Source organism: Carcharodon carcharias, chromosome 10, assembly GCF_017639515.1.
Source record: "Carcharodon carcharias isolate sCarCar2 chromosome 10, sCarCar2.pri, whole genome shotgun sequence".
Classification (NCBI taxonomy): Eukaryota; Metazoa; Chordata; class Chondrichthyes; order Lamniformes; family Lamnidae; genus Carcharodon; species Carcharodon carcharias.
Genome location: NC_054476.1, coordinates 56,029,111 through 56,056,971, shown reverse-complemented (window position 1 = coordinate 56,056,971; position 27,861 = coordinate 56,029,111). Strand labels below are relative to the sequence as shown.

General features: G+C 43.1%; 1 protein-coding gene across 2 annotated transcripts; it reads right to left on the bottom strand.

Moving 5' to 3' along the window:
- Nucleotides 1-3,725: 3,725 nt before the first annotated feature.
- LOC121283265 (troponin I, fast skeletal muscle-like) lies at nt 3,726-27,491 on the bottom strand. 2 transcript variants are annotated; one of them, XM_041197651.1, is made up of 8 exons: nt 27,411-27,491; nt 26,472-26,501; nt 25,459-25,465; nt 22,277-22,318; nt 22,042-22,173; nt 20,943-21,032; nt 14,726-14,908; nt 3,726-3,882 (listed from the first exon to the last, which is right to left on the bottom strand). In XM_041197651.1, the coding sequence occupies exons 2-8, from the start codon at nt 26,477-26,479 to the stop codon at nt 3,793-3,795; spliced, it is 552 nt and encodes a 183-aa protein (XP_041053585.1). In that variant the 5' UTR covers nt 26,480-26,501; nt 27,411-27,491; the 3' UTR covers nt 3,726-3,792. The 2 variants fall into 2 exon arrangements, with proteins under 2 accessions (XP_041053585.1, XP_041053584.1); XM_041197650.1 differs by lacking the exons at nt 26,472-26,501; nt 27,411-27,491 and having other exon boundaries at nt 25,433-25,465.
- Between the last annotated feature and the right edge of the window lie 370 nt (nt 27,492-27,861).

The window sequence follows — 27,861 nt, the reverse complement described above, 5'->3', positions numbered from 1 at the left end:
GCAGGCACATGGGGTAAGACAGAGTAAGAGGTAACCCCTAGTTCTAGATTCTTCCACAAGATGAAACATCCTCCCACATCCACCCTGTCAAGTCCCCTCAGGATCTTATATATTCCAATCAAGTCACCTCTTACACTTCTAAACTCCAGAAGATACAAGCCCAGCCTGTCCCACCTTTCCTCATAACACAACATATCCATTCCAGGTATTAGTCTGGTAAATCTTCCCTGAACTGTTTCCAAAGCAGTTACATCCTTCCTTAAATAAGGTGACACAGCCCTCTAAATGTGGTCTCAGAAGTGCTCTGTGTAACTGAAGCATAACCTACCTACTTTTGTATTCAATTCCCCTTGCAATAAATGATAACATTCTATTAGCTTTCCTAATTACTTGCTGTACCTGCATACTAGCCTTTTGTGATTTATGCGCGAAGACACCCAGGTTCCCATTGCATTCTAGAGCTCTGCAATCATTTAGATAATATACCTCCCTTTTATTCTTCCTGCTAAAATGGACAATATCCCATTTTCCAGCATTTTCCAGGTTTTTGCCCACTCACAACTTATCTATATCTTATGGTAGCCTCCTATGTCCTCTTCACAAATTACTTTCCTACCTATCTTTGTGTCATCAGCAAATTTGGCAGCCATCCCATCCATCACTTCATCCAAGTCATTTATATAAATTGTAAATAAGGGATGAGATTTTGTAGGAGGTGCAGGAGCATAAAGACCTGTGTGTATATGTGCTTAGGTCATTGAAGGTGTCAGGCTAGGTGGAGAGAGCAATTAATAAAGCATATTATATCCTGGGCTTTATTAATAGAGGCATAGAGTACAAAAGCAAGGAAGTTATGCTGAATTTATATAAGACGCTCGTTAGACCTCAGCTGGAGTATGGTGCACAATTTGGGGTGCCACATTATAGGAAGGATGTAAACACATTGGAGAGATTGCATAAGAGGTTTACAAAAATGATCCTGGGGTGATAAACTTCAGCTATGAGGATAGATTGGAGAGGTTGAGACTGTTCTCCTTGGAGAGAAGAAGGCTAAGAGAAGATTTGATAGAGATGTTCAAAATCATGTGGGGGCTGGACACAAAGGGAGAAGCTGTTCCCGCTCATAAAAGGATCAAGAATGAGAGGGCACAGATTTAAAATGATTTGCAAAAGAAGCAAATGTGACATGAGAAAAAACGTTTTCACACAACGAGTGGTTCGGGTCTGGAATGCACTGCCAGGATGTGTTGTGGAGGCAGGATCAACCGTTAATTGAATAGAACCAATGTGCAGGGGTACAGGGAAAAGGCACAGCAATAGCACTAGGTCATAATGCTCATTTGGATTGCTGGTGCAGACCCAATGGGCTGAATGGCCTCCTTCTGTGCTGTTAAATTCTGTGAATCTATAAATAGTTGAGGTCCCCCGTGGCACACCACTTGTTGCATCTTGCCAATCTGAAAAGACCGATCTATGCCTACTCTCTGCTTCCAGTTAGCCAGCCAATCTTCTATCCATGCTAATATGTTACCCTCTATACCATGAGCTTTTGTTTTCCGCAATAACGTTTGATGTGGTGCTTTATCAAATGCCTTCTGGAAATACAGCACATCACCGGTTCCCCTTTATCCACAGCACATGTTACGTCCTCAAAGAATGCCAATAAGTTGGTTAAACATGATTTACCTTTCACAGAACCATGTTGTCTCTGCCTGATTACCTTGAACTTATCCAAGTGCCCTGATATAGCTTCTTTAATAATAGCTTCTAACATTTTCCCTCTAACCGATGTTAAATTAACTGGCCTGTAGATTCCTGCTTTCTGTCTCCCTCCCTTTTCGAATAGTGGAGTTACATTTACTATCTTCCAATCTAACCAATCCAATCCAAACCTTTCCTGAATCTAGGGAGTTTTGGGAAATTAAAACTAATGCATCAACGATCTCACTAACCTTTTTTAAGACCTACCAATTTTTTTGTGTCATTAGCAAATTTGCCCAGGTTATTATTAGTTTAATATCCAGGCTATTTATGTAGATTGGAAACAATAGGAGTGCAAGCACTAACTCATATGGGTGTCCAATCAGAGCCACAAGTACTATCCATTGACAATTTTTTATTCAGTGCCGTATGCTACACTGGGTCCATGCAACGTTTATTCTTATCAGGAGCACTTGTGTGGAATTTTATCAGATACCTTCTGAAAGACCAAATAAATTATATCACAGGAACTTATTTAACTATTTTTTTGTAACAATTTTCAAGGAGATCAAGGATATTTTCAGGCAGGACTTTATCCTTCTAAATGTTGACCTTCTCTTACTGCCCTTTCCTTGTCTCTATAAAGAATCACCTAGCCTTTGCCCCACACCTTCTTCCTTCCTTAAAGTAGTGTGATGGCAAACAGAAAACAGCAGTTGGGATTCCTGCACATCTTTGTGTTGAAAATTTGATAACTGGGTGCCACAGCTGAAAATTGAGTTCTGACTCAAAAGGCTGCGATATTATTCTGGCAGTGCGGCCTTCTACGAGATGTCATCTAACCAAAAATAAAACACTGCTACTGACAAGTTACAGGCTCCATAACTGACACTGAGAACATTGCAGAAAGATGCTGGTCACATCATTATGTATTTGCATGAATGTCCAACATAGAGGTGACCAAAAGAAGCCTCCGGATACTCATGTTTAAAAACCAACCCTGCATTCGAGAATTTATTTACACTATAACTTTAGAAGGGTAGTACATAGATCATAAAATAAATGTTCTTGCAATTGATATGCATAAAGTTACTATTTATCTTTTTGCCATTTCTAATGGATATTTAACATATAATAGGGCTGCATGGCGATATATGTTGGGCCATAATTTGCTGTCAATTATAACAGTGAGGCTAATGGGCACTTGCTGTTATTTACAGGTGAATGGTACAGCAACTTCAGGTGAGAACAAAACATGGAATTCCCAAAATTGTTGTCAGGGATATGGTGCTCCAATGGTGTCTTGTTGCCTGGCTCAGCATTGAATTGTATTGAATGGTGTGAAGTTTCTGCATTTACACAGTAGGTATGAACTAAACTTGGCACAGATGGTCAAATCTTCTTCATTTCAGTCTAAGCACCCCTTTACTGACATGATAAGTATTGATTACTGTCAAACAACCTCTCTGACACTGAGAATTAACTATTGCAAGTATGAAGCTTCATTCCTTCGGGTTTTATTATTGTTGGAGATTAAAATAAAAATTAATTATTTTTTACTTTCCTTTCTGTCTCTTTTATTTTCCCTCCCTTAATCTGTCCTTTCTTTCCCTCTGTTTATTTCTCTTTCTTTACTTGATTTGGCATTGAATACTCCCACTCTAATATACACTTTCTCCTCGGCCCTTGCATAGTTAATTTCCCAAACTTCAATCCAATTGATTAAGGTGATACACAAGAGTTTGCGCTGTTCAACAAGTTTCCCTCGCAGTTATAAGCTTGGACTTTCAGCAACTTGGGGTTCGAAATATTGTTAGAAGTAAAGGAGCAAAGGCAAGTCTAACCAATGATGGATACTGTTCATTGCCCAGCTACAGCAAACCATGATGCAATATCAAGCAGTCAAAGGGTGGATTGAATTCAATCTAGATCCCAGCAACTTCATTCCAATAGCTGTGTTATCCTTTCATTCCAAATGGGACTAACTAAATCAGCACAACATATTTCCAATTCTGATGCGATCGTTGACCTACATATATTTTATTACAAATATTAAATGTAATACAATATTTGGTTTCATGATGACAAATTTTATTCAGCACCCTCAAACATCTTCTTTCTGCCTTCCATTCCAGCCTTCTCCTCAATATTCTTACGCCAGTCTCCAACATCACGTAGATCCTGCAGGGGAGAGTAATTTGTGAGGGTTAGTTATGAGGTTTAGCAAAACAATGACGCACGTTGTAGGTTGACTTCTCCTTCCCTGGGTCTGTCAGAAACACTGAACATGCACTTGCTATGAAATCACAGTACATGGGTCCACTCACAGGTATATGAAAATTATTTTCCCCTCAAATAGGTCTGGCGTCGATTTTCCAAAACAAAAATAAACAATTATGCCCATTTAATCCCAGTTTCCAGGTTGACTTACATGTTAAATGTCCACGCAAAACTGAAACCTGCAGGCTACACAGGTCTCAGGAATCATTCTGCCTATGCTGGATGAGCTGACTTCATCCAAAGCAGAAAGGAGAAAAGAAACATCAGCCTCCTCTACATCTCCAATAGCCATTCAGTGATCCCTGCTTAGGCTTGGAATTGTTGTTCCCTTAAGTTAACTGACTGAAAGTCACTATACATCATACATCACGAAAGAGAGCCTCTGTGAGTCTCTTGAGTGATGCTGGAATTTTACCGTAAGCACAAGCCAGCACATTCAGAATAGGAGGGGGTGTAACATTCTGCCCCCCCCACCACTGCCCACCCACAACCATCTTGGTATTTACAGCAATTGAATCACAAATCTAATTCTGTGTATCTTTTACTTCAGTTTTTTCCCTTCCTCTCAACAAAGTATTTAACTCATGCTGGGGTACAACACTGGCCCTGGTCCAGCTTTTTACTTGAATTCTTCAATGTGAACTAAAACAGTGAAGGCAAGCACTGTGTGAGCATTCCAGCTAGCCTGGTTCTGCCCTGTTAGATGTCCATATAAATGCACTTCTCTGAATGAGGCACTAAGTAGGGATAGGAACTGATGATCTTTTATTCTTTATCCCTGCCTCAGAAATTCTGAGGTTAATTTCAACTTTTGTCAAGAGCGTAACATGGACAAAATGAGATTGGTTGCCCATTATATACATATTTTTGATTTTAGATTGGGGAAGATGTATGTGATTCAGTATGGCCTTTTAAAGGCTACTGCCAAAAGTTAAAATTACTCCCACTGAGACTAATTCTGGAGACTGAAGTTTTGCTTCTCCATTCCTCAGACTCCTTTTATGCATTCCTATTCTCTTGATCTTATGGTTATGCAATTGCCAACAGGGATCACTAGATAGCTACCAGAAACTGCAGAGATGGCTGATTTTTGTACCCCTTTCTGTCCATTGCTCAATGCAGTGGAGTTCCCTTCATAAATCTTTCTGCCTTTCCTTCTTTAAGGTCATTCTTAAAACTCATTCCAATTTCTTCTTGGCCTCAACATCTGTGTTTTATTTTCTTATTGATTTGTGAAGTGGCTTTAACATTCTTGTATATTAAAGATGCTATATAAATATACATTGTTGTTGTTGTATGACCTTGTTGCTGCAGCTATTTGAGAACAACTAAATCAACACAGGCTGATAGCTGACATCTAGAGCCTTCTAGTCTGGTCTAGGGCGGGTGGTCCATGTATTCGCCCAGATTTTCGGATGAGTGCCTTGCTGCCCTCCTCGAGGAGTTGGCAGCACAGCAGGAGGTGTCCGTCCCCCAGGACAGGAGGGGGAGGGCGCCCTACTTGACCAAATGTGCATGGGTGGAGGTAGCAGAGGTCATGAGCTCCCACGATGTGGTGCAGTGCTCATGGACCCAGTGCCGCAAGTGCTTCAATGACCTGCTGCACACAGGGAGGGTGAGTATCATGTTGACATCTTTCACTTCACCCATCATGTAAGCTTTTCCCCCCACTGGCACCCCACCCATGTCTGACTGGCCTGAATGCAATGAGTCAGTGACGGCATGTGTCCTTAGCTGGGTGGGCCACCAGATATTCCCTATGCGTTGGTCAGCCTGAGAGGGTGGTGATGAAATGGGTTCTGCACCCACAGCATGTAGTGGACTGAGACCCACATGACTGTGGTGGGGGCAACCTGGAGGATCTGCACCCAGGCACAGTGCTCGAACTCCAGGACATGTCGAAGTCAGGGTGATGACATGGTGGGAGGGGATCTTCAAGGTGGTCTGGAACAGATAGACCTGCTGCCCTCTGCACTCCATGTCATTGTGCTTCCTCACTAAGGCAGGTTAAACTGTGTGCTCCCAAGTGTGATGAAGGCAGCATGTGACCAAGGGGGGGTGGTGGAGGTGACAGGAAGGACACACCTGGCATATTTGTGTGAGTGTTCGGCAGCAGTGGGGTAAGGATTCATTAGATCCCCGCAATGGCCAACTGGGCTTGGAGTGGGCCGGCCGCGAGGAGATTCATGGTACAAGTATCACTTATCAATGCTCTTTTCTCATTTCCAGGAGAAGAATTCTCACAACACTGCTGAGTGGGTGAGGACTGGTGGTGGGCCAGCCCAGGTAGTGCTACTTAGCAGCTTCCTGCAGGAGGCCCTTGACCTGGAGAGGTGCCATGCACCCAGGTGCACCGGAGCTGAGAGGCTGGGGTTCCACGGGCAGGTATGTATGGTCAGCACTCATGTCACCAGCAGTCTCCCAAAAGCATTGGCAGTGCTGATTGTTGAGTGAGTGACGTTACCAACATAGCTTGCCCATTGTGTGTGGAATGATGAGTGCAGGATGATTCTGTGGACAGGCACGTACATTGACATTGTCCACACGCTAAATGATTGAATTTCCTTACTCTTCCTTTCAGCATCAGCAGCGCAGGGCCGGGGCCCAGAGTAACAAGGTCTGACACCTGAGGACCATGAAGTGTCAACATCACCAGCATCACACCATCTCTGCCAGGCAGATACTGGCACCTCGTTGGGCATCAGATCTTCGGCTAGTGTCCCGGGGCACAGCAGCGAGGGCACCTTCTTGGATTTTGCTGGCGGAGACAGGGTGTGCCCATGGCACCAGCAGTCGGAGGGCTGCAGCGCCCAGGTACATGAGCAGTCGGTGGCTGATGATGAGCCTCTGGAGTCTCCCATGACGCAGCCAACTCATGAGATGCAGCCGGATGTGTGGGACCATCTGGTGTAGATACATGAGGCTCTGCTTGGCTTGGTGTCAGTGTTGCAGGAGTCTACGCAGACTGTAGCCAATGCATTGAGCCTCATGCATGAGTGCCAAGCTTCCTCCATGAAGACAGTGGCGACTCTCATGGAGATGCAGCTCCAGGGACAGGATCAGGGTTCCTGGGGCTATGCTCAGACCTGCAATCCCTCACGACGGCATTGACCTCAGGTGGTCAGTGCCCGTGTGGGCTGTAGTTTGGGCACCAGTTCTCCCATTTTGGTCCCCATCCATCTATGGTGAGCAGGGACGGCCGAACGGACTTCACGTTGGCAGAGCAGCTGCCTGCCGTCTCTGTGGGCTCCTCTCAGGGTGCTCCAGATGAGGGCAGCAGCTCTTCCATCCCTCTGCCAGTGACTGTGGCACCCAATGAGGCTGCGACAACTGGGGAGATGCCAGCTGTGGAGCTGGCAGCTCTCCCCCAGGTGGGGACAGCACAGGCTCCTCGGGCCAGGGGATGTCCACCAAGGTCATCGAGGCCAACAGGACAGGAGAGAGAGCAGGCTGTCTCAGATTCCAGTGCCAGCGAGGGGGCACTACAAAGACTTGGCACCCGCAAATGTAAAATTAAAACAGCTTAGGCACACCACGGGTTCATCATCAGTGGTTTTTTGCTGGCCTCCCTATGAGTTCCTTCTTATTGTGTTGGTAGTGCGACACCATTTTATTTGTGTTGCACTAAAATACTTTTGTGAAAGAATTAAATTAAGATCGTCAACAAGGATGGGGTGCCTCTTTGCTTGGGCTGTTGGATGGATTCCTGAGATGTTATGAGTGATTTGTGTGTCATTGACATTTATTGATTGGGCCCATCGTCAGTGCTCCTATCCTGACAGATTTGGCGCCAATGTCTCCAGTATGGAAGCTGCAGTCCAGGCTTGTGTTGGAGATCTATATGTGCTGTGCTAGCTGAAGGTTCCTTGGATTAGCGCATCCCAGGTGTCCCTGCCTCCCTGGAGTATGCCCAGGTCAGCGAATGCCCCCTCAGCATTTCCCTGTGCATGCTCATCCTCGGACTCACTGCTGGACTCATCGTGTTCAGCTGCAGCCATTCCGTCTACATCTTCTTTGTCCACAATGTCCCCCCTTTCCAGCACAAGATTGTGAAGAGCGCAGCAGCAACCACTATCAGTGACACTCGATCTGGAGGCCACTGGAGTATGCCCCCGGAACGGTCCAGGCATCAGAAGTGCATTTTGAGAAGACCGATGGCTCTTTCCACCACAGCCCTTGTGGAGGCATGTCTCCTATTTATCGCTGCTCAGCTTCTGTTCTTGGATGGCGGAGAGGCAGCTGGATAGCCCTTGTCACCCAGCAGCCATCCATCCAGCTGGGCTAGAGCACTAAAGAGACCCAGCACCTGGGAGTGTCTGAGGATGTAGGCGTTGTGGGAGCTGTGTACCTTGCAGATTTGTAAAATCAGCATCCTGTGATCACACAGTATCTGTACGTTCAAGGAGTGGAAGCCCTTCCTGTTGACGAGGGCACCAGGCTCACCTGCTGGCACCTTGATGGCCACATGTGTGCAGTCTATAGCACCCTGGACACGGGGGAAGCCAGCAACGGCTGTGAAGCCTCTGGCTCCCTATGCCTAGCTAGCCTCATCCTAGCAGCAGTGGATGAAGGTCAATGCACACCTGAACAGAGCCTTTGTGACCTGCTTGACACAACTGTGGACGGCTGATTGGGAGACACCACAAAGATCACCCACTGACCCTTGGAAAGAGCTGGACGCATAGAAGTTGAGGGCTGCTGTGACCTTTAGAGCCACTGGCATATAGTGTCCAGCCACACAGTTAGCTGAGATCTCAGACCCAAAGATCTGACAGATAGAGTTGATTGTCTCCCTTGACAGACAGAGCCTCCTTCGGCACTGCCCCTCAGACATATTGAGGTAGCTGCTTTGCCACCTGTATACCCTGGCAGCAGGATAGTGGCGTCTTCTGCAGCCCCTTCCACCTTGGAATACCTCTTGGCCCTGCGCCCCTTGTGCCTGCACCTGTCCTCCCAAAGGTGGCTCCCCTGGAGGATGGATGTGCACTCCTGGCCTCCTCTCCCTTCTAGCCCTTCCTTCCTCCTCAGGGGAGGAGCCTCCAATGGAGAGATCACCTCCCATTCCCAGGTTCAGGGAGGCTTCTTGAAACCTACAGTTCCCAAAACAAATTCGCAATGCAAAGTGCTGACCTGAAGGCTTTGAGTCCAGTTGGTATGTGTTTTGAACTTTTCCAACTCACATAGGCAAGTTTCAGTAACTTTTGTACAATAAGTTTTAAATCTGTAGAATCGCTACCCCACAGTGCCCTCTTCTCCCACTCGTAGATGAGATTTATCCAAATTTTTACTACCCGCCTGCCCATTGTGCCCGTGCGATGAGCCGAAGATCACACGGACGATGCAAAATCCCCATCAATTGGAACCTCAAGGGCCTTAATTGGCCCGTTAATTAATGGCAGGCATGCAACGGAGATCATCGTGCACCCGCCCACCGAAATATCGCGATGGCAGTGATGTCGGGAGGCTCACCTGACATCACCGTGCATCATTTTATGCTTCGGTATTCGGGTCCCACCCCCCTGCACAACAAACGGAAAATTCTGTCCCTGCCGTGATAGAAGCATAGAAACCATAGAAAAGCTACAGTGTAGAAAGAGGACATTCAGCCCATCATATCTGCACCAGCCAAAGATAGAAAAAAGAAACTAGCCGCACATTTTAATCCCACTTTCCAGCACTTGGCCCATAGCTTTGCAGGTTACAGCACTTCAGATGTGGATCCAGGTACCTTTTAAATGAGTTGAGCATTTTAGCCTCAATCACCAATTTAGGCAGTGAATTCCAGACACCTGCCACTCTCTGGGTGAAAAAGTTTTTCCACATGTCCCCTCTAACCCTTCTACCAATCACCTTTAACCTATGCCTCCTTGTAATTGACCCCTCAGCTGGGGCAACAGGTCTTTCCTGTCTACACTCCCTAGGCCCCTCATCATTTTGTATAGCTCAATTAGGTCACCCCTCAGCTTCCTCTGTTTCCAGTCCTGGCAACATTCTTGTAAATCTCCCCTGTACTTTCTCTAGAGTAATTATGTCCTTCCTGCAATGTGATGACCAGAACTGTACACAAAATTCCAGCCGCAGCCTAACCAGCGTTTTATACAGTTCCATCATTACATCCCTGCTTTTGTATCCAATACCTCATCCAATAGGGGAAAACATTCCAAATGCTTTCTTTACCACCTTACCCACCTGTCCTGCCACCTGCAGGGACCTGTGGACATGCACTCCAAGGTCTCTCACTTCCTCAACTCCTCTCAATGTCTTCCCATTTATTAAGTATTCCCTTGCTTTGTTTATCCTCCCCAAAAGCATTGCCTAACACTTTTCTGGATTGAATTCCATTTGCCACTTTTCTGCCCACTCAACCAAATTATTGATATCTTTCTGGCGATGACAGCTATCCTCGTCATTATCAACAATATGGCCAATTTTTGTGGTATCTGCAAATTTCCCAATCATGCCTCCCACATTTAAGACCAAATGATAAATATATACAACAAACAGCAGGGGTCCCAACACTGAGCCCTATGGAACACCACTGGAAACTGTTTCCATTTGCAAATCCATCGACCATTACCCTTTGTTTTATGTCACTGAGCCAATTTTAGATACAACTCTCCACCTTCTTCTGTATTCCATGGGATCTCACTTTTCTAACCATTCTGCCATGTGGGACCTTGTCAAATATCTTACTGAAATCCATGTAGACAACATCCACTGCATGACCCTCATCAATCCTCCTTGTTACTTACTCAAAAAATTTGATTAAGTTAGTAAGCCACGATCTTCCCCTAACAAAGCCATGCTGACTGTCCCTGATCAACCCATGCCTTTCTAAAGTGACAGTTTATCCTGTCTCTCAGAATTGAAGCCAATAAATTGCCCATCCCTGAAGTCAGGCTGACCAGCCTATAATTTTCTGGCCTATCCATCACACCCTTTTTAAATATTGATACAACATTCGCAGACTTCCAACCCTCTGGGGCCTCGCCTGTATCTATTGAGGATTGGAAAATGATCCTCAGAGCATCTATTATTTCCTAAAAACAAAAGACAAAAAACTGCAGATGCTGGAAATCCAAAACAAAAACAGAAGTACCTGGAAAAACTCAGTAGGTCTGGCAGCATCGGCGGAGAAGATAAGAGTTGACGTTTCGAGTCCTCATGACCCTTCGACAGAACTAGGCGAATCCCAGGAAGGGGTGAAATATAAGCTGGTTTAAGGTGGTGGGGGGGTGGGGTTGGGTGGGGGGAGAGAAGTGGAGGGGGGTGGTGTGGTTGTAGGCAAAAGCAGTGATAGAAGCAGATCATGAAAAGATGTCACAGACAGCAGAACAAAAGAACACTTAGGTGTCGAATTTGGTGATATTATCTAAACGAATGTGCTAATTAAGAATGGATGGTAGGGCACTCAAGGTATAGGTCTAGTGGGGGTCAGGAGAGCATAAAAGATTTAAAGATATTTTAAAATAATGGAAATAGGTGGGAAAAAGAAAAATCTATATAATTTATTGGAACAAAACAAAAGGAAGGGGGAAGAAACAGAAAGGGGGTGGGATGGAGGGGGGAATTCAAGACCTAAAGTTGTTGAATTCAATACTTAGTCCAGAAGGCTGTAAAGTGCCTAGTAGGAAGATGAGGTGTTGTTCCTCCAGTTTGCGTTGGGCTTCACTGGAACAATGCAGCAAGCCAAGGACAGACATGTGGGCAAGAGAGCAGGGTGGAGTGGTGAAATGGCAAGCGACAGGGAGGTTTGGGTCATTCTTGCGGACAGACTGCAGGTGTTCTGCAAAGCGGTCGCCCAGTTTACGTTTGGTCTCTCCAATGTAGAGGAGACCACATCACGTAGAGGGGATCTTCCTCCCACAGCTTCCAACCTGATAGTCGCCCAACCTCGGACGGCCTGCTTCTACCTCCTACCCAAAATCCACAAACAGAACTGTCCCGGTAGACCGATCGTGTCAGCTTGCTCCTGCCCCACAGAACTCATTTCTCGTTATCTTGACTCCCTTCTCTCTCCCCTTGTCCAGTCCCTCCCCACCTACATCTGTGATTCCTCTGACACCTTACGTCACATCAAAAATTTCCAGTTCCCTGGCCCCAACCGCTTCCTCTTCACCATGGACAACCAATCCCTCTACACCTCCATCCTCCACCAGGATGGTCTGAGGGCCCCTAGCTTCTTCCTCAAACAGAGGCCCGAACAATCCCCATCCACCACTACTCTCCTCCGTCTGGCTGAACTTGTTCTCACACTGGGTGTGCCTATGGGTACCCGCATGGGCCCCAGCTATGCCTGTCTCTTTATGGGGTATGTGGAACATTCCTTGTTCCAGTCCCACTCCGGAACCCTTCCACAACTCTTTCTCCGGTACATCGATGATTACTTCGGTGCTGCTTCGTGCTCTCGTCGGGACTTGGAAAAATTTATTAATTTTGCTTCCAATCTCCACCCCTCCATCATTTTCATGTGGTCCATCTCTGGTTCCCTTCCCTTCCTTGACCTTGCTGTCTCAATCTCTGGTGATAGACTGTCCACGAATATCCATTACAAGCCTACCGACTCCCACAGCTACCTCGACTACAGCTCCTCACACCCCGCTTCCTGTAAGGACTCCATCCCATTCTCTCAGTTCCTTCGCCTCCGTCGCATCTGTTCCGATGATGCTACCTTCAAAAACAGTTCCTCTGACATGTCCTCCTTCTTCCTTAACCGAGGTTTTCCACCCACGGTCGTTGACAGGTCCCTCAACCGTGTCCGGCCCATCTCCCGCGCATCCGCCCTCACGCCTTCTCCTCCCTCCCAGAAACATGATAGGGTCCCCCTTGTCCTCACCTATCACCCTACCAGCCTCCGCATTCAAAGGATCATCCTCCGCCATTTCCAGCATGATGCCACTACCAAACACATCTTCCCTTCACCCCCACTGTCGGCATTCCATAGGGATCATTCCCTCTGGGACACCCTGGTCCTCTCCTCCATCACCCCCTACTCCCCAACCCCCACCTATGGCACCACCCCATGCCCACGTAAAAGATGTAACACCTGCTCCTTCACTTCCACTCTCCTCACCGTCCAAGGGCCCAAACGCTCCTTTCAAGTGAAGCAACATTTCACTTGCATTTCCCCCAACTTAGTCTACTGCACTCGTTGCTCCTAATGCGGTCTCCTCTACATTGGAGAGACCAAACGTAAACTGGGCGACTGCTTTGCAGAACACCTGCAGTCTGTCTGCAAGAATGACCCAAACCTCCCTGTCGCTTGCCATTTCAACACTCCACCCTGCTCTCTTGCCCACATGTCTGTCCTTGGCTTGCTGCATTGTTCCAGTGAAGCCCAACGCAAACGGGAGGAACAACGCCTCATCTTCCGACTAGGCACTTTACAGCCTTCCGGACTGAATATTGAATTCAACAACTTTAGGTCTTGAACTCCCCCCTCCATCCCCACCCCCTTTCTGTTTCTTCCCCCTTCCTTTTGTTTTGTTCCAATAAATTAAATAGATTTTTCTTTTTTCCACCTATTTCCATTATTTTAAAATATTTTTAAATCTTTTATGCTCCCCCGACCCCCACTAGACCTATACCTTGAGCGCCCTACCATCCATTCTTAATTAGCACATTCGTTTAGATAATATCACCAACTTCGACACCTATGTGTTCTTTTGTTCTGCTGTCTGTGACATCTTTTCATGATCTGCTTCTATCACTGCTTTTGCCTACAACCACACCACCCCCCTCCACTTCTCTCCCCCCACCCAACCCCACCCCCCCACCACCTTAAACCAGCTTATATTTCACCCCTTCCTGGGATTCGCCTAGTTCTGTTGAAGGGTCTTGAGGACTCGAAACGTCAACTCTTTTCTTCTCCGCCGATGCTGCCAGACCTGCTGAGTTTTTCCAGGTAATTCTGTTTTTGTTTTGTTATCTATTATTTCCTCCCTGGCTTCATTCAATCCCTGGGATACAATCCATCTGGCCCTGTTGATTTATCCACCTTCAAGGATGTCAGTCCCTCCAGTGCTTCCTCTCTCATTATGCTTATTGTATCTAATATTTCACATCTAATATTTCACGATCATCTTCCTTTGTGCTTGGCAAGACTCCAACCAGTGGAAAGTTCTCCCCCTAATTACCATTGACTTCAGTTTTGCTAGGGCTCCTTGTTGCATTCTCAGTGAAATGCTGCCTTGATGCTAAGGGCAGTCACTCTCACCTCACATCTTGAGTTCAGCTCTTTTGCTCCTGTTTGGGCCAAGGCTGTAATGAGGTCATTACAGCCTGACGGAACCCAAACTGAGCATCAGTGGGCAGGTTATTGCTTAGTGCTGCTTAATAGCACTGCTGACCACCCCTTCCATCACTTTGCTGAAGTTTGTTAAAGATGGTCATTGCCTGGAACGTTTGTGTGGTCTCAGTGTAGGCCTCAAACAATAAGTGGTCAGGAAAGGTGAGGGATTCTAAAAGAAGGAACCCATTAGGGAAATAAATATTTAACTTAAAGGGATGAGGGAGGTACGCTACCCATAAAATATATTGTTTGTGAATTGATGAGCGTGTATCTCTGTGATCTGACATTTCAACCCAAGTAAAGTTAAATACTTTAAATTAACAGCTGTAATACCTCAGTCAGGCTGAGGAAAGTTTGCTTCAAACACTTGTCTTCAAGTGGCCAGTGCAGAGGTACAAGTTTTCAGAGGCAGAACTAAAGTCTCAGCCACAGTTTTCGGGGTTGTTGCCTTACCTTCTCCTTCTCAGTGTCCTCTTTCTTCACCTGCTTCAGGTTAGCTCTTAAGTCCATGGACACTTTGTGTTTGGAGCCCAGTAGAGCGCGTAGCATGGCATCAGCAGACATACGGACTCTCTTTAGTGGTGGCCTCTTGAACTTGCCTTTCAGGTCAAAGACTTTCACGTTCAGGTCATCAATCTGTAACATTGATGGAGTTAAGCATCAACATTTATATAGGCCCCAAGCTCTGGAATTCCTTTCCCTAAATGTCAACCTGGCTTTCCTTCTTTAAGACACTCCTTAAAACCTAGTTCTGCAGCCAGCTTTTGGTCATCTGGTCTATTATCTCTTCATGTGGCTCACTGTCATACTTTATTTTATAATGCTCTTGTGAAGTGCCTTGGGACGTTTCATTACATTAATACATAACTATGAGTTGTTGTAAACATGAAATGAGTCAAAATAAGCTGTAGGCTCCAAATACACAAGATTCTGTTGAAGGGTCATGAGGACTCGAAACGTCAACTGTGCCCTTCTCCGCTGATGCTGCCAGACCTGCTGAGTTTTTCCAGGTATTTCTGTTTTTGTTCCAAATACACAATGTTTGACAATCTTCTGAATTCCTGCATTGTCACTGTGCGAAAATCGACCTACAATCTCCTACTCCTCCTGAAAGAGAGTTGGATTGGGTCCTACACCCGCTATCCCAACCTCAATCTTTTTCCTGACTGGGGGCTGCTTATTTATGCAAGGTGAATTCCTGATGGAATTCCCACCAGTGCCAAACAGTTTATCACTATTGGAGCAATTAAAGGGAGCGGAAAAGTCCTGAAGGTCTTCTAGAAAATGTCATAAAAGCTTTGGTACCTTATTGAAAAGATGAGGAGCATTGAGCAAAGGTGAGGGCTTGACCACTGGGCCCTCTTCCTTTAACATGGTGCTCAGCAATGTTGCTGGTGCTGCCACAGGGCCTACTGCCACCCACCCTTCCTGCAATCCCTCATGCATTCTGCTGTAACTTATTGCTTCACGTTTACTCTGCTGACAATATTAAGTTAGGTGGCATAATGACTAGTGCAGATAGGAACAGTAAATTGAATGGGGAAGTGATAGATTAAATGAGTGGACAAAACTGGCAGGTGAAGTTCAATGTGAGATAGTGTGAGACCTAAGAAAGATAGATCACAATGTTTTCTAAATAGCGAGAAGTTAGCACCGTGCATTAACGGTGAGATTTAGGGGTCCAAGTACAGAAATCACAAAAAGCTAGAGGAAATTTATAAGTTTCTAATTAAGAAAGCTAATGGAATGTTTGCCCTTACCTCAAGAAGTTTGGAATACAATCACTGGAAGTTATGTTACAGTTGTACAGAGTTCTGATGACACCCCACCTGGAGTATTGCATTCAGATAAAGGCATTGTACCTCAGGAAGGGCATATTCACTATTGAGTGGATGCAGCATGGACTCAGCAAAAGTATACCAGGCCTAAAAGGGTTAAATTTTAGGACAGGTTGGTAGGTTTTATTCCCTTGAATATAGGAGATTAAAGGGTGAACTAATTTAAAATGTATAAGGTGATAGGATAGCTAGAGAAAAAAATATTTTCTCTGTTGTGGGCATCCAGAACAAAGGAGCATTCACTTAAATTCAGAGCTAGGCCTTTAAGGGATGATGTCAAAAAATGCTTTATACAGTGAGTAGTGGGAATCTAGAACTGTCTCCCAAAAAGCTGTTAAAGCTAGGTCAACTGATAATTTCAAAACCGGAAATGATAGATTTTTGGTTGGCGAAGGTATTACCAAGACTGGTAAGTAGAGTTAAGATACAGATATAGATCAATTATGATGAAATTGAATGGCGGGCTAGGTACAAGGGGCTGCATGGTCTATTCCTGTTCCTATAATTCTCCCACAGTCTACAACCCAAGGTTAACATGATCTAATTACCTGTACTACTTCCTGGTTTACTTCATCTTAAATTTTTATTTTACAAACAAAAAATCATTGTAGCACTGTGGAACCTTACCCTTATTTTTACCTGTATTAGTTGTGCATTTATCTCCCATAAGCATGATACCTATGAGAGATCCAAGTGCAATATCTGCCTTCAATGGACCCTTAAAGTCTCTAACCCTTCAAAGATCATCAAGAAGATACAATAAGCTTAATTTCATGCTAGCTCACACCAAGAATCTTCCTGTATGAAATTGAGATTGTTGTTATGTTCTGCTAAGAGAAAATGCAACCTATTAATTGTTTTTTTTTTCCATTGATAACTCTTAGCTTTCTATTTATTCATTACAGAACCTCATTGATGTTCATCAAGAGAATGCTGAGTTATGGATAATGAACAAGAATCTATTATGCATTGCAAGAAAATTATTGGTATAATATGTTTGACAAGATTACTTGAAACTATTGCAGTGAGCAATAGTAATTGTGGACGTTTAGCTACACCATTGTAATATATTAGTTATCTATGTTTCTTTGTAGAAGTGATTACCATGATAACAAGGCACATTAAAAAGTGAGGTAAGTGTAAATACCAAAAGTGTTCGTCTCTGTGCTTCAATGCTCTACTTCACTGGGACAAGCTTGACACCATTTGTCTTAAATTCATAGCTCCAAATGAGTATTCTATGTTCCATAGTGTAGAAATTGGAATGTGTTGTGCTTATTGAGTGTAAAATAGAAGTAAACCATACCAATTTAGCAGTGGGAAGGCCTCCAGGTAGCTGCCTAAAATAGGATTGGACTATTGTAATGGTGGGCCTAAGACCTGTTAAAGGACCCCTCTACAAAATTTGGTGCTTACTTGCAGGGCCTGCCCTACTCAGAATTCTCCAGTGTCCTAGGTGGCTGTCAACTAAAAGCTCATTTTAATTTTCTATTCCAATATTCCTTTCCATGAAATGAGGACAAGCCGAGTGCTACCCCCAACTCCACAATCCGTGTGATGCGCCCGCAACCCCTCCATTACCTGCTATAATCAGTTCCCCAATTTTTCACGTGGGCCAAGCTACCTCTGGAGGTACAACTCAGGCCTCTTTGTTCAGGCCCAGACTAATTTTGATGCCACTATATTTTCTAATACTGAAGAAATGCATATGATTTGTATGGTGTTTGTACGGTGACAACATAAATTATTGACAATAGTACTAATCAAATCTCAACCTATTGTAAAGTAATGGAAAGTACTACAACATAATGCAACTTTTTAGTTAAAGCCATGGAGAGGGGGTGCCCATGAAGGCATGGATGGGTTCAATTTTAACATTGTGTAGGTGAATGGGTTCTGAGTAAGTAAAAGCCTCAGCCCATGGCCTTCACTATACAGATTTGAGTTTGATTCTTCAGAAATTAAATATGCTCCCGAATTTCACATGGGTCACCAAATATGTTTTCAGTTTAATCTCTACCAACAAAGTTGCATAGTCCCTCGTCATATGCACTATGATTATCATTTGTGTGGCAGCACAGCACTTTGAAGCATGGCAATATTCGGAGCACAGCTGTACTGTTGGGAAAAGATGCAGAGCTAAGGCCATAAATTTCCCATAGATACCAAATGAGTGGTCACCCAGGGTATTTTTCGGTAATTTCAGAGGACTGTTGGTGAAGATTTAAAGATGAGGTACATACCTGTTTTCCTAGCAGGGGTACTATAGGAGGCATAGGAAGGTACAAATGTTTCAAAAAGCACAAAAGCATTTTTTAAAAATGAGGCTGAGCCACATAATTTCTCTTTGTGTCTGATTAGCCCCCAATCGCGATTTCACGCTGGCTGACCAATTAATGGCCAGCCAGCGTGAAGCGTGTGCTAAAAAGTTCAGTGCTGCTGTGCTGGGGGCGGGAGAAGGGTGGAAAATGACATCAACACAGGCACGGGCGAGCGCTAAGAGAAAGCTTCCTGAGGGCAGAGAGGTGTCTCAGGGAGCTGCAGACCCAAAAATGTTCCAATAAAGTTTTAAAAAGCAGAAAAAAAATGTCCAAGCATCACAACCAGGCATCTAAAAATATACATGATAAAATCGCTGCCCACAGATTTTTATTTTTATTTTATTTCATAACGGAAACCTCATCTCACCCTTGGATGAGGTTTCATGAAAAATGTAAAGGCCGCCTGGCCAAATCGCCCATCTGCCAACCGTAGGGTTGGACGGGCTACAAAAAATAGCAGACAATTGCACCGTTATTGGGTTTAATTGCCCTCTTAATTGTCGGCGGGCATGCTTCCGAATTTTGTGCATGCCCGCCAAGCGAAATATCGTGCAAGTGCAGGATGACGTCGGGATGCTCAGAATTCAATCCTGGGAGACTATTCAACGATGTACATGATCTGTGATGACATAATCTTTCTGGAATATTTACTTGGTACTTAGAAACTGGTCTTAAGCCTATATTAATGAAACTTATTTTGTACATTTAAATTTGAAAATTACAATTGATTTGTTATAAAAGACTTATGAATTATTAATATAATAGATGCAAAATTGCAACAACAAAAACATTTGACATTAATTCATTAATTAATTTAGAAAGTAACTAAATATCTTAGTGGGAGCAATATTAAATATGAGAGAGATAGGTTGAAATAAAGATGGTGAATTGCTACTCGGAACAGCAGAGATTCCAGTTTCTCCCAGCTTCTGCTGGACAACTAACTGGCGCTGAATGCCAAAGGTGCGCTGTGCCTGTGAGGAAAGACCCTATCCCTGGACCTGAGCATTTACATGGTATGATGGCCTCTGGGTATGGGGATGCCCAGGTAGATCCTCACACCGGGATTGAGGAGCAGCAGAAGAGTGAAGCTGTAGGCCTGAAACATTTGCAGTTATGTTCTTGGTTGCTGGAATTTGAGATCATAAGAAATAGGAGCAGGAGTAGACTGTTTGGGCCATCGAACTTCTTCCATCATTCAATGATCATTGCTAGTCTGACTATGGCCTTAACTCCACTATTTTGCCTGGTACCCCCACCGCCGCACCCCAGGCATAACTCTTGACTCCCTTGTCAAATCTGTCTCGCTCAAACGTAAGTTTATTCAATGACCCAGACTCCACTGTGTGGGGAGAGAACTCCAAAGGCTGATGACCCCCTGAGAGAAGAAACTCCTGCTCACCCCCATCTTAAATGGAGAGCCCTTGGTTTTAAATTGTGCCCTCTAGTTCTAGATTCTTGAGTATTTTCATCGCTGTTGGAGATCATCCAGAGAATATTTAAGATGCCTTTTTCAGGATGCTTCCAACACCGCTCCCACATGGGCCCTCTAGTTTGCAGAGTTTTGCTGCACACCCATTACCAGAGCTCTTGGAGAGCCCATCCGATTAGGTGCCCCATGAGTGAAGTTGGGAATGCCTTCTGCTGCCTCATTTACATTCATTCATTGGATTTGCACCTATTACACATGGAAGCCCACTTATGAAAATCCAAGGAAGCCCTGGAAAATGTAGGGAAGCATTGTGGAAGTGGCTATCTAATGCAGTGGGCCACTACACTCACTTCCTCTTTGCTGCTCTGGGAACTGAGAATTCCTCAGGTACAATGAGAGAAAAAACCATACCGTTGGTTCACATGTTGTAAGATCCATTGCAGGAAGAGGAATGAGAAGCGCTTGAGTGGAAAGTTTATGGTAGAGATGTGGGGATAGATGAATATTGTGTTTTACTTAATTACCTTTGGGGGATCAACAAGTATTTATGCAGATTAAGTGGATGGGATTATATCCATGATTGAGTAGATCGTCCATTGTCTTACGAAGGAAGTGAACATAAAGGGCTGAATGACTGCTTTTCATTTCACTCTTTCTCATGTAATGAACAGTTAAAAAGATTTAGGTGGTTAATTGATTAATGTCAGTAGTTCTAAACAGGATAGTGATTCAGCAGTGACTTCAATGGAAAATAAAATTGAGTGCAGTGTGAAGTGATCTGCTGATTCCTTATACATCCATTTTGCACAATTGGCATTGGCTAATTTCAGGCCCACAGAGCGAGCACATTGAGATTGTCATCCATTGGTTGATTTTCTTGTCTCCTTTCATTCTGCTTTACAACATTTCATTTGATACAATAAGATGGGTGCAGGTTTAAAGGTTAAGAATCTTTTATATAATTAAGGTGCTTAGAAGGACTTCTTATTGTATTAGTGCTTTGTATCATTCTAAAATGCTTCTTTTAAAAAAATATGGTGAGGTTCTTCATAGAGGATACTTATAAAGGTGACCATTACCTCTTTGGTGCTCTTAGTAACTTTGGATTCCATGTCATATCTTTCCTCATCAACGACATCTATCTTTGAATGAATTTTTTTGCATAATTCCTGTTGAAACAGATAGTGAGAAACTTCAAGATTATGATGGCAGTGAGTCCTTCTTTTTATTCTGAAACTGTAGTGCAGTATAAATCACACCCACATTCTTACTGGAAGTGACTAGAGGACCTGCTGCGAGTTGCATTGGATGGAACAGTATTGCCCACAGGGAAGAAATAATTGACTGACGGTTAAGTCCTATCTGCCTTCCACTGCCAAGCAGCATTGGTGAGCCTGAAGAGTCTACAAGATGTCAAAATGAAGGAGGTGAATCATTGTGCAAGTTTATTCATTGGGCCACAATTTCTTCAGAAGTATTGTTGTGGTGTCACTGTAGCTTTAGAAGTGGGCCAGGAACACTGTTTGTACTAAATTCTCAGTGAAATTACAAAAGCAGAAAGTTAAAAAAAATTCAAAATGAATGTTTTGGTTTAATTACATTCTCAAGACTGTTTTCCCAAGATTGTCCCACTAAAAGAAATGGATAAAATGCCTGTTTACGGCCATAAAGCAGCAGTTTCCTATGGTCCACCCGTAGAATGGAACAGAGAGTGAAACCCTTAGGAAGAGGCCTGCTTTCCCACTTGAGGCATGGAGCCAGTGGCTACAATGAGACATAAATTATAAAGGGGAAAATATGAAAAAACAAAATTACTGATGGTTGTGATATGTAAATTATTGTATTAAATTTTACAATTCAGGTCATTTGGTTGTGAAAGGAAACAAGGTTTCAAGGGTATACGGGAAAGCCGCCCTCATAAAATACATTTATTTAGCAAATCATGGCTTTAGGTCTGTATTCAGGTGTCATTATTGGTAAGTGAAGCCGTATTTCCTATTTTCACAGTGGCAGCACAGATTACTGTCAAAGCTAGTTAAACTCTCCTGCTATGTTGCCCGGGCCAATGTACCTTGATCCTTGCTCCTCAGTCTCAGATTGTTCAGTTCTATAAGCTGTGAGTCTTTCAGAACAAAGAGAAAAATGGATTGCTTTTTCAGAAAATGATGTTGAAATAACCTGTAAATCTGCAACTGAAAGTCCAGAAGTTTGCAGGTCCCCGCAATGTTCTTCCATATACTTCTCCTTCAGCTTTATCCGGTCTGCTTCTTCTTTCTCAATTGCAGTTTTGGCAAGAGAGAGCAGAAGACTCTGAAATGCAAGCATGATTAAGCAATTAGTTCAATGGGGAATTATGAAGGTATTGTACATGACTATCAGTATAAAGAAATAGCATGATAGGCTGAAAAGTTACCTTCAGATGCATCCTGCGAGAAGATGTCATCTTGTGTTTTTTCTGTAATGATCCAGGAATAGAGAAAAGGAAGAAGGATTGGAATGTAAATTGAAAGCAGATTAATTCAAATGGCTGGCAGGGCAAAAGAACATGCTGTTAGTGTACAATAATTTCTGGTTCATCTATTCATCTCAGAATTAAATTCCAACAAAAAATTTTCTCCAATCACCCAATTGGAAACCCAGTCTTGGTGTCACCCAACCACTTGACCTATTTCATCTTCTGTATTTTTACCCCAACTTTGGACTGAATATTTCGGTCCTGATGGGAGCAGGAATGGAGGTGGGTGAGTGCATAAATTCATGCTCATGGCCATTGTGCCAGATTCCCAGCACCATCCTACTCCTGGGCCATTTTCCCAGAGGCAGGGTGGCGTGGGCGGGTGGGGAAATTGGGGTGGTGGGGGAAGGGGATGGTGTAGGTAAGTGAGTTGGTGGCAGAGCTACCCACCAGCAAGCAGCAGGTAGCCAATTCAGCTTCTTAAAAGTCTATTAAGGCCATTGTCGAAGGCTGAATGGAAAATTCCACAAGTTCCTTGAGGAGTCAGGGAATAGCGTGGCTGCCTGAAGGCAGCCTCCTGGCAGCAGAATAGTGGGTGGAAGGGTGGGGGAAGGGGATGGGAGGGATTGCACGACAAGAAGACTTAGAGACCTTCCCTGCCACGTGGCTTCAGCTGCAGTCGCAGGCCTCTTTGTGGAAATGCTCCCCCTACTCAATGCTGGTCTGGCTGCTAAAGGCTTTTTATTTATTTTAAATGTAAAGATATTGGAGAGAGGCACTCTCTTTCTACTCACCTGACAAGGCAACCTGCTGTCTTTTTAATGCTAGAGGGCCTCCAATTGGGCCTCCAGTTTTGAGAGCCTGCCTGCTATCCTTAATTGGATGGTGAGCCTGTCCACTAATTGGCTAATTGGGGGAAAAACTTGGCCTGGGTGACTGTTTCCCACATAGTGTTGGATCCTGATGGTCCCGTTCTGAAGCCTGCTCTTTGTTGATGAGCAACACTATGAACCTTGTCATTTCATTAATCGTTTTCCATTAAAAAATTGGGCCGACATATATTCTTGTGACTTAATTGATTGTCTTATTGGCAGTGGAATTTTGATTAGTCTATGTAGATGTTGTGTTCTGCCACCAGTAGAGCAGCTGAAGCACTTTTAGTCAATTCAATTTGGTTGTTCACATGATTAAATTGACTTGATTTCAAATTTCTTCATGACAATATAAATTCAGTTAAAAACAATGGAACAAAGAGCTGATATCAATAAAAGTATCCACAAAACTGTTGTCATAAAAACTGATTCACTAAAGGCAGTTAGAGATGGACAGTAAATGTTGGCTTTGGCAGTTACACCCACATCCTCAGGTTAAATTTAAAAAGTGTATTGGTTTGTCTGACTGTTGCTCCTTGTCACAGATAATAGCTTACATTAATAATATGAAAGAATTTCAGAAAATATAGTCTCAAAATGGAGGAAAGATCTTCTGAAGAGTCATGTAAACAATTCAGGAAATAATAGACACTCAGAAATGGTTGCAGGGCAATAATTTCATAAATAGTGAATCTATCACTTAAGTCTAATTTATATTTATCTATAAGTCGTGGCAATCTTGCATCTTGTGAGGCTATGGTTTGCGCCTTGGTGGTCAACTCTGTGTTAAGCATCACCTGGTGCGACTCAGGAGCCCCACGCTTCCAATGTCCTTCCAAGCAGTCAGCCTCCAGAGGTCACAGCCGTCAGCGACTGTCTTCCAGTTGTTAGTGTCAATGTCTGCCATCTTCATATCTTGCTTATAAGCGTTCTTGTAGTGGAGATATGGACATTGTGACCCAGTGGACAGTTCAGCATTCAGAAGGTCTTTGGGTGTATGGCTATCATCCATCCAATGAATGTGGTTGAATCAGGGCAGATGTCATTGACTTAGTAATGAGTCTTTGCTGATGGGATTCAGGATAGATGTATTCACTGAGATCTGCAGTCTGACAAGGGCAACAGGAGGTAAATGCTTTTCCCATGATGCTGAGCAGGGACCTGCCCCAAAAGATACTGGAATCCCTGCAGTTATCCTTGTTCTTGTACAGGGTCACAATCTTTACATCAACATGCCCTGGGCACTGCCCCCTCCCTCCGGCAGAGATAGAGAAGTTTATGAGATGCTGCAGGAGTACACGGTTTCCCGTGCTTGAATAGTTCAGGCAGTATAGCATCATCAAATGGAGCTTTGCCAATGGCAAATGAATTAATCACCTTGCTAAGTTCCTCTACTGTGGATTTGGTATACAGCTCTGTCATGGCAGACAGGCTGTCTATGGTGTCTAAGTCCTCCTCGCTGATGGTGTTTTCCCTGGAGTACAACTCAAGTAATGTTCCACCCATCTCTCCAACTATTCATTGCATATGTTGATGACCTCCCCAGCTTTTGTTTTGAATTGAAATGTTCTCTTTGCTGATGGGCCTATTACCTTTTTAATCTCTTCATGCATGCCCTAGCATTCCCTAAGTTCCCTGGCATCCAAACATTCTGGCAAAGTTGCAACCAATAGTCATTGGCAGTCCTTCATTTCGGATGTGCATAAAAGCAAATCTGATGAAAGATCTCCAACCTGAAATGTTTCTCCCTCCACAGATGCTGCCAGTCCTCCTGAGTGTTTCCAGCATTTTCTGTTATTAATTTAGATTTTCAGTATCTGTTGTATTTTGCTATTGTACACCCTAAGATGTGTTACTTGTAATTCGTCACCCCCAATTGCACTTATCATTTCCATCTCCAGTGGCAAACTAACATAACTTTATCTGTGCATTATGTAGCCCAGGTTTGGAAGAATATTATCCATAATTGTTCTCATTAGTCAAGTGCAAAAAGCACAATCATTTCACATGCTCACTAATGTACTTTACCACAATGGGGGAAAATTGCTTTGCATGGGAACATGCAGGAACATTTCACACAGTTAGCATTAGGTTCTTCAGATATCTTAATGGCAGCACGATTGATGCTATATTAGAACACAGAGCACCATTGTGAAATAGTTTGGGCTGCACAGTGAATGTGATCTTTAAATTATGAATACGATTACATTCATTCTAGCACATGCAGTCACATAGACTTTACCCTGGCATTAGCACCCAACACCATACCTCATCACTGTAAAGGAAAAGAATAATTTATTAGAATCCAAACAACTTTCCCATTCTCCAAACGTCATTGCTTATTAACACAAAGTTAGAAGGTACTAGAAATGCATAACTATAGCTAGAGATTATATAGAGTTATACAGGCCCTGCAACACAGAAACAGACCATTTGGTCCAAATTGTTTATGCTGCACATGAGTTTCCTCCAACCCCACTTTATCTAGCTTTATCAGCCTATCCTTCTATTCCTTTCTCCCTCATGTGCTTACTTAGCTTCCCATTACTCACCTCAGTAGCGTGTTCTGCATTTTTACCACCCTTTTCGTAAAGGACTTACTCCTGAATTTCTTATTGGAATTATGAATAATTATCTTATATTTGTGACCCCTAGTTTGGTCAACATCACAAGTGTTCTCTATCAAACCTTTTCATTATCTTAAAGGCCTCGACCAGGTCATCCCCTCAGTCTTCTCTTTTCCAGAGAAAAACACCCTAGCCAATTCAATCTTTCCTGATAAGTATGTCTTCTCAGTTCTGGCCTCATCCCTGTGAATCTTTTTTGCACCATCTCCAATATCTTCATATCCTTTTTATAATATGGAGACCAGAACATTGCACAATAGTCTGAGTTACCCTAACTACAGTTCAATACAAGTTTAACTTAACTTCTCTGCTTTCCAATCCTATCCCTTGAAGAATGAATCCAGGTGCATGGCTTGCTTTTTTATGGCCTTCTTAACATATGCTACTACATTTATAAATTTGTGTATCTGTAATCCCTAGATCCCTTTGCTTCTCTACACCATTCAGACCCTTAAAAGGTTTTAACTCAATGTAAGCTGATGGATATTAAAATCTCAGCCTTATCCAAGCAGCATGTGGCCTCTTTATTCTTCATATCAAAATGCATTGCATCACACTTTTCTATATTGAAGTTAATTTGCCAATTATATTCCCATTATACCAGAAACAGAACAAACCAACATAAATTATTTAAAAATGACAGGTAATACTCACTCTCCCATTTTGATAGTTGTGTTTTATGACCTGTTAATAAAGAACAATTGAATTACCAATGTAATCATTTAACTTAAAATAACTATTTTATGGGTAATGTTCAAAGCAAATATCCTCGACTATAATGTGTTTGCAAAGATGCTGTTAGTGGAATTGCCTGTGCTACTCAAATAATCAATGTGGGGATGGGGAAATAAAATTCTCAATGTCAAAGTATTGATGACTTGTAACAGTTTTCAAAATCAGACCCAAGAGGGAAAGATGAGCTGTGCAGAAACTATATCCTGAAGAATGGGTGGCATTTAGAAATTAATTTGAGAAAGTGTTTCTAAATTTGGTCAAAGCACTAAGGGGAGCAGGTGCCTGTCAATGGGCTCCTTAATGTCAGTCATTTCTCAATCTCACACAGCCTAAAACCAGTGTCCAATACCAAGAAAACCAAGCCTTCTCTTTGCAAAAGCCAGAGAACATCTCCACAAGTTTATGCCCCTGCTTCTACTAATGAAAACTACTCGCCAGTGAGGAGAAATGTCAATAACTGTTGAAAGTGTTATATATTTATTGTGAGAATATTTGAATAGTCAACATTCTTTAAAACCAATCATTCTAAGTAAAGATTTTAAAAACAGTAATATGCCTAATTGGAAATAATCTCATATAACTGATTATTTTAAAACATTTGAAAAAATAATTAATGCACCAAACATTTAATATATATAAACTGAAAAATATTAAGTCATGGCACAGAAACAACTTTGCTTTATTTCATACACAATTAGTCACAATTAAACTTCAAATACTTTTGATAAACAGTTGAATAAAAGATGTGAGTTTGCAATTGTAAAATGTGAGGACAGCAGGTTGAAAATGTTAACATATAGCAAAAAAAATTACGAAAATAGAAACAAAAAGTTTTGAAAAATCAAAACTAAAGCTCACCTGGGACAAAGAAGACGTACAGAGGGTAGTGGGTCTGGAGAGTTGAGGTGAAGACTGGTAAGCCACAGACAGTTTTCAAAAGCAAGCGGTATAAATTGCTTTGTGTGATGGGGTCAGCAAAACACAGCTTTCTTTTTATGGCAATGAACTCTCCTTAGACCAATAGACTCCAGCCTCCAGAAATACCCAAGCTGTGCTTTTAGAGTATAAATAAATCAGCTGCAAGACAGCCTCAAGGAACTGTTGAGCTGTGGAGACATTTAAAAAAAATCTGTGAAAACTTTCACTCGCTTGAAGATACTTGATTGATTCAGGACTGCAAAGTATGAATTGATATTTCACCATCAGAACTAATGGTTTTAGTCCTGCATGGACTCATTTAACATATCAGCAGGCAACTGGAGTATTTTAATTCTTATTTATTCCTCTTAAGGCTTATCAGAAAATTAAA

What these genes read in the sequence shown, in the direction of transcription:
- LOC121283265 (XM_041197650.1), bottom strand. Translation starts at nt 25,456, where the DNA reads ATGGTGTTGGGTGCTAATGCCAGG. An exon ending in TGTTGGGTGCTAATGCCAGG is followed by an intron (nt 22,319 to 25,432) that starts GTAAAGTCTATG and finishes GGATCATTACAG; the next exon opens with AAAAAACACAAGATGACATC. An exon ending in AGGACACTGAGAAGGAGAAG is followed by an intron (nt 3,883 to 14,725) that starts GTAAGGCAACAA and finishes TCTCCCCTGCAG; the next exon opens with GATCTACGTGATGTTGGAGA.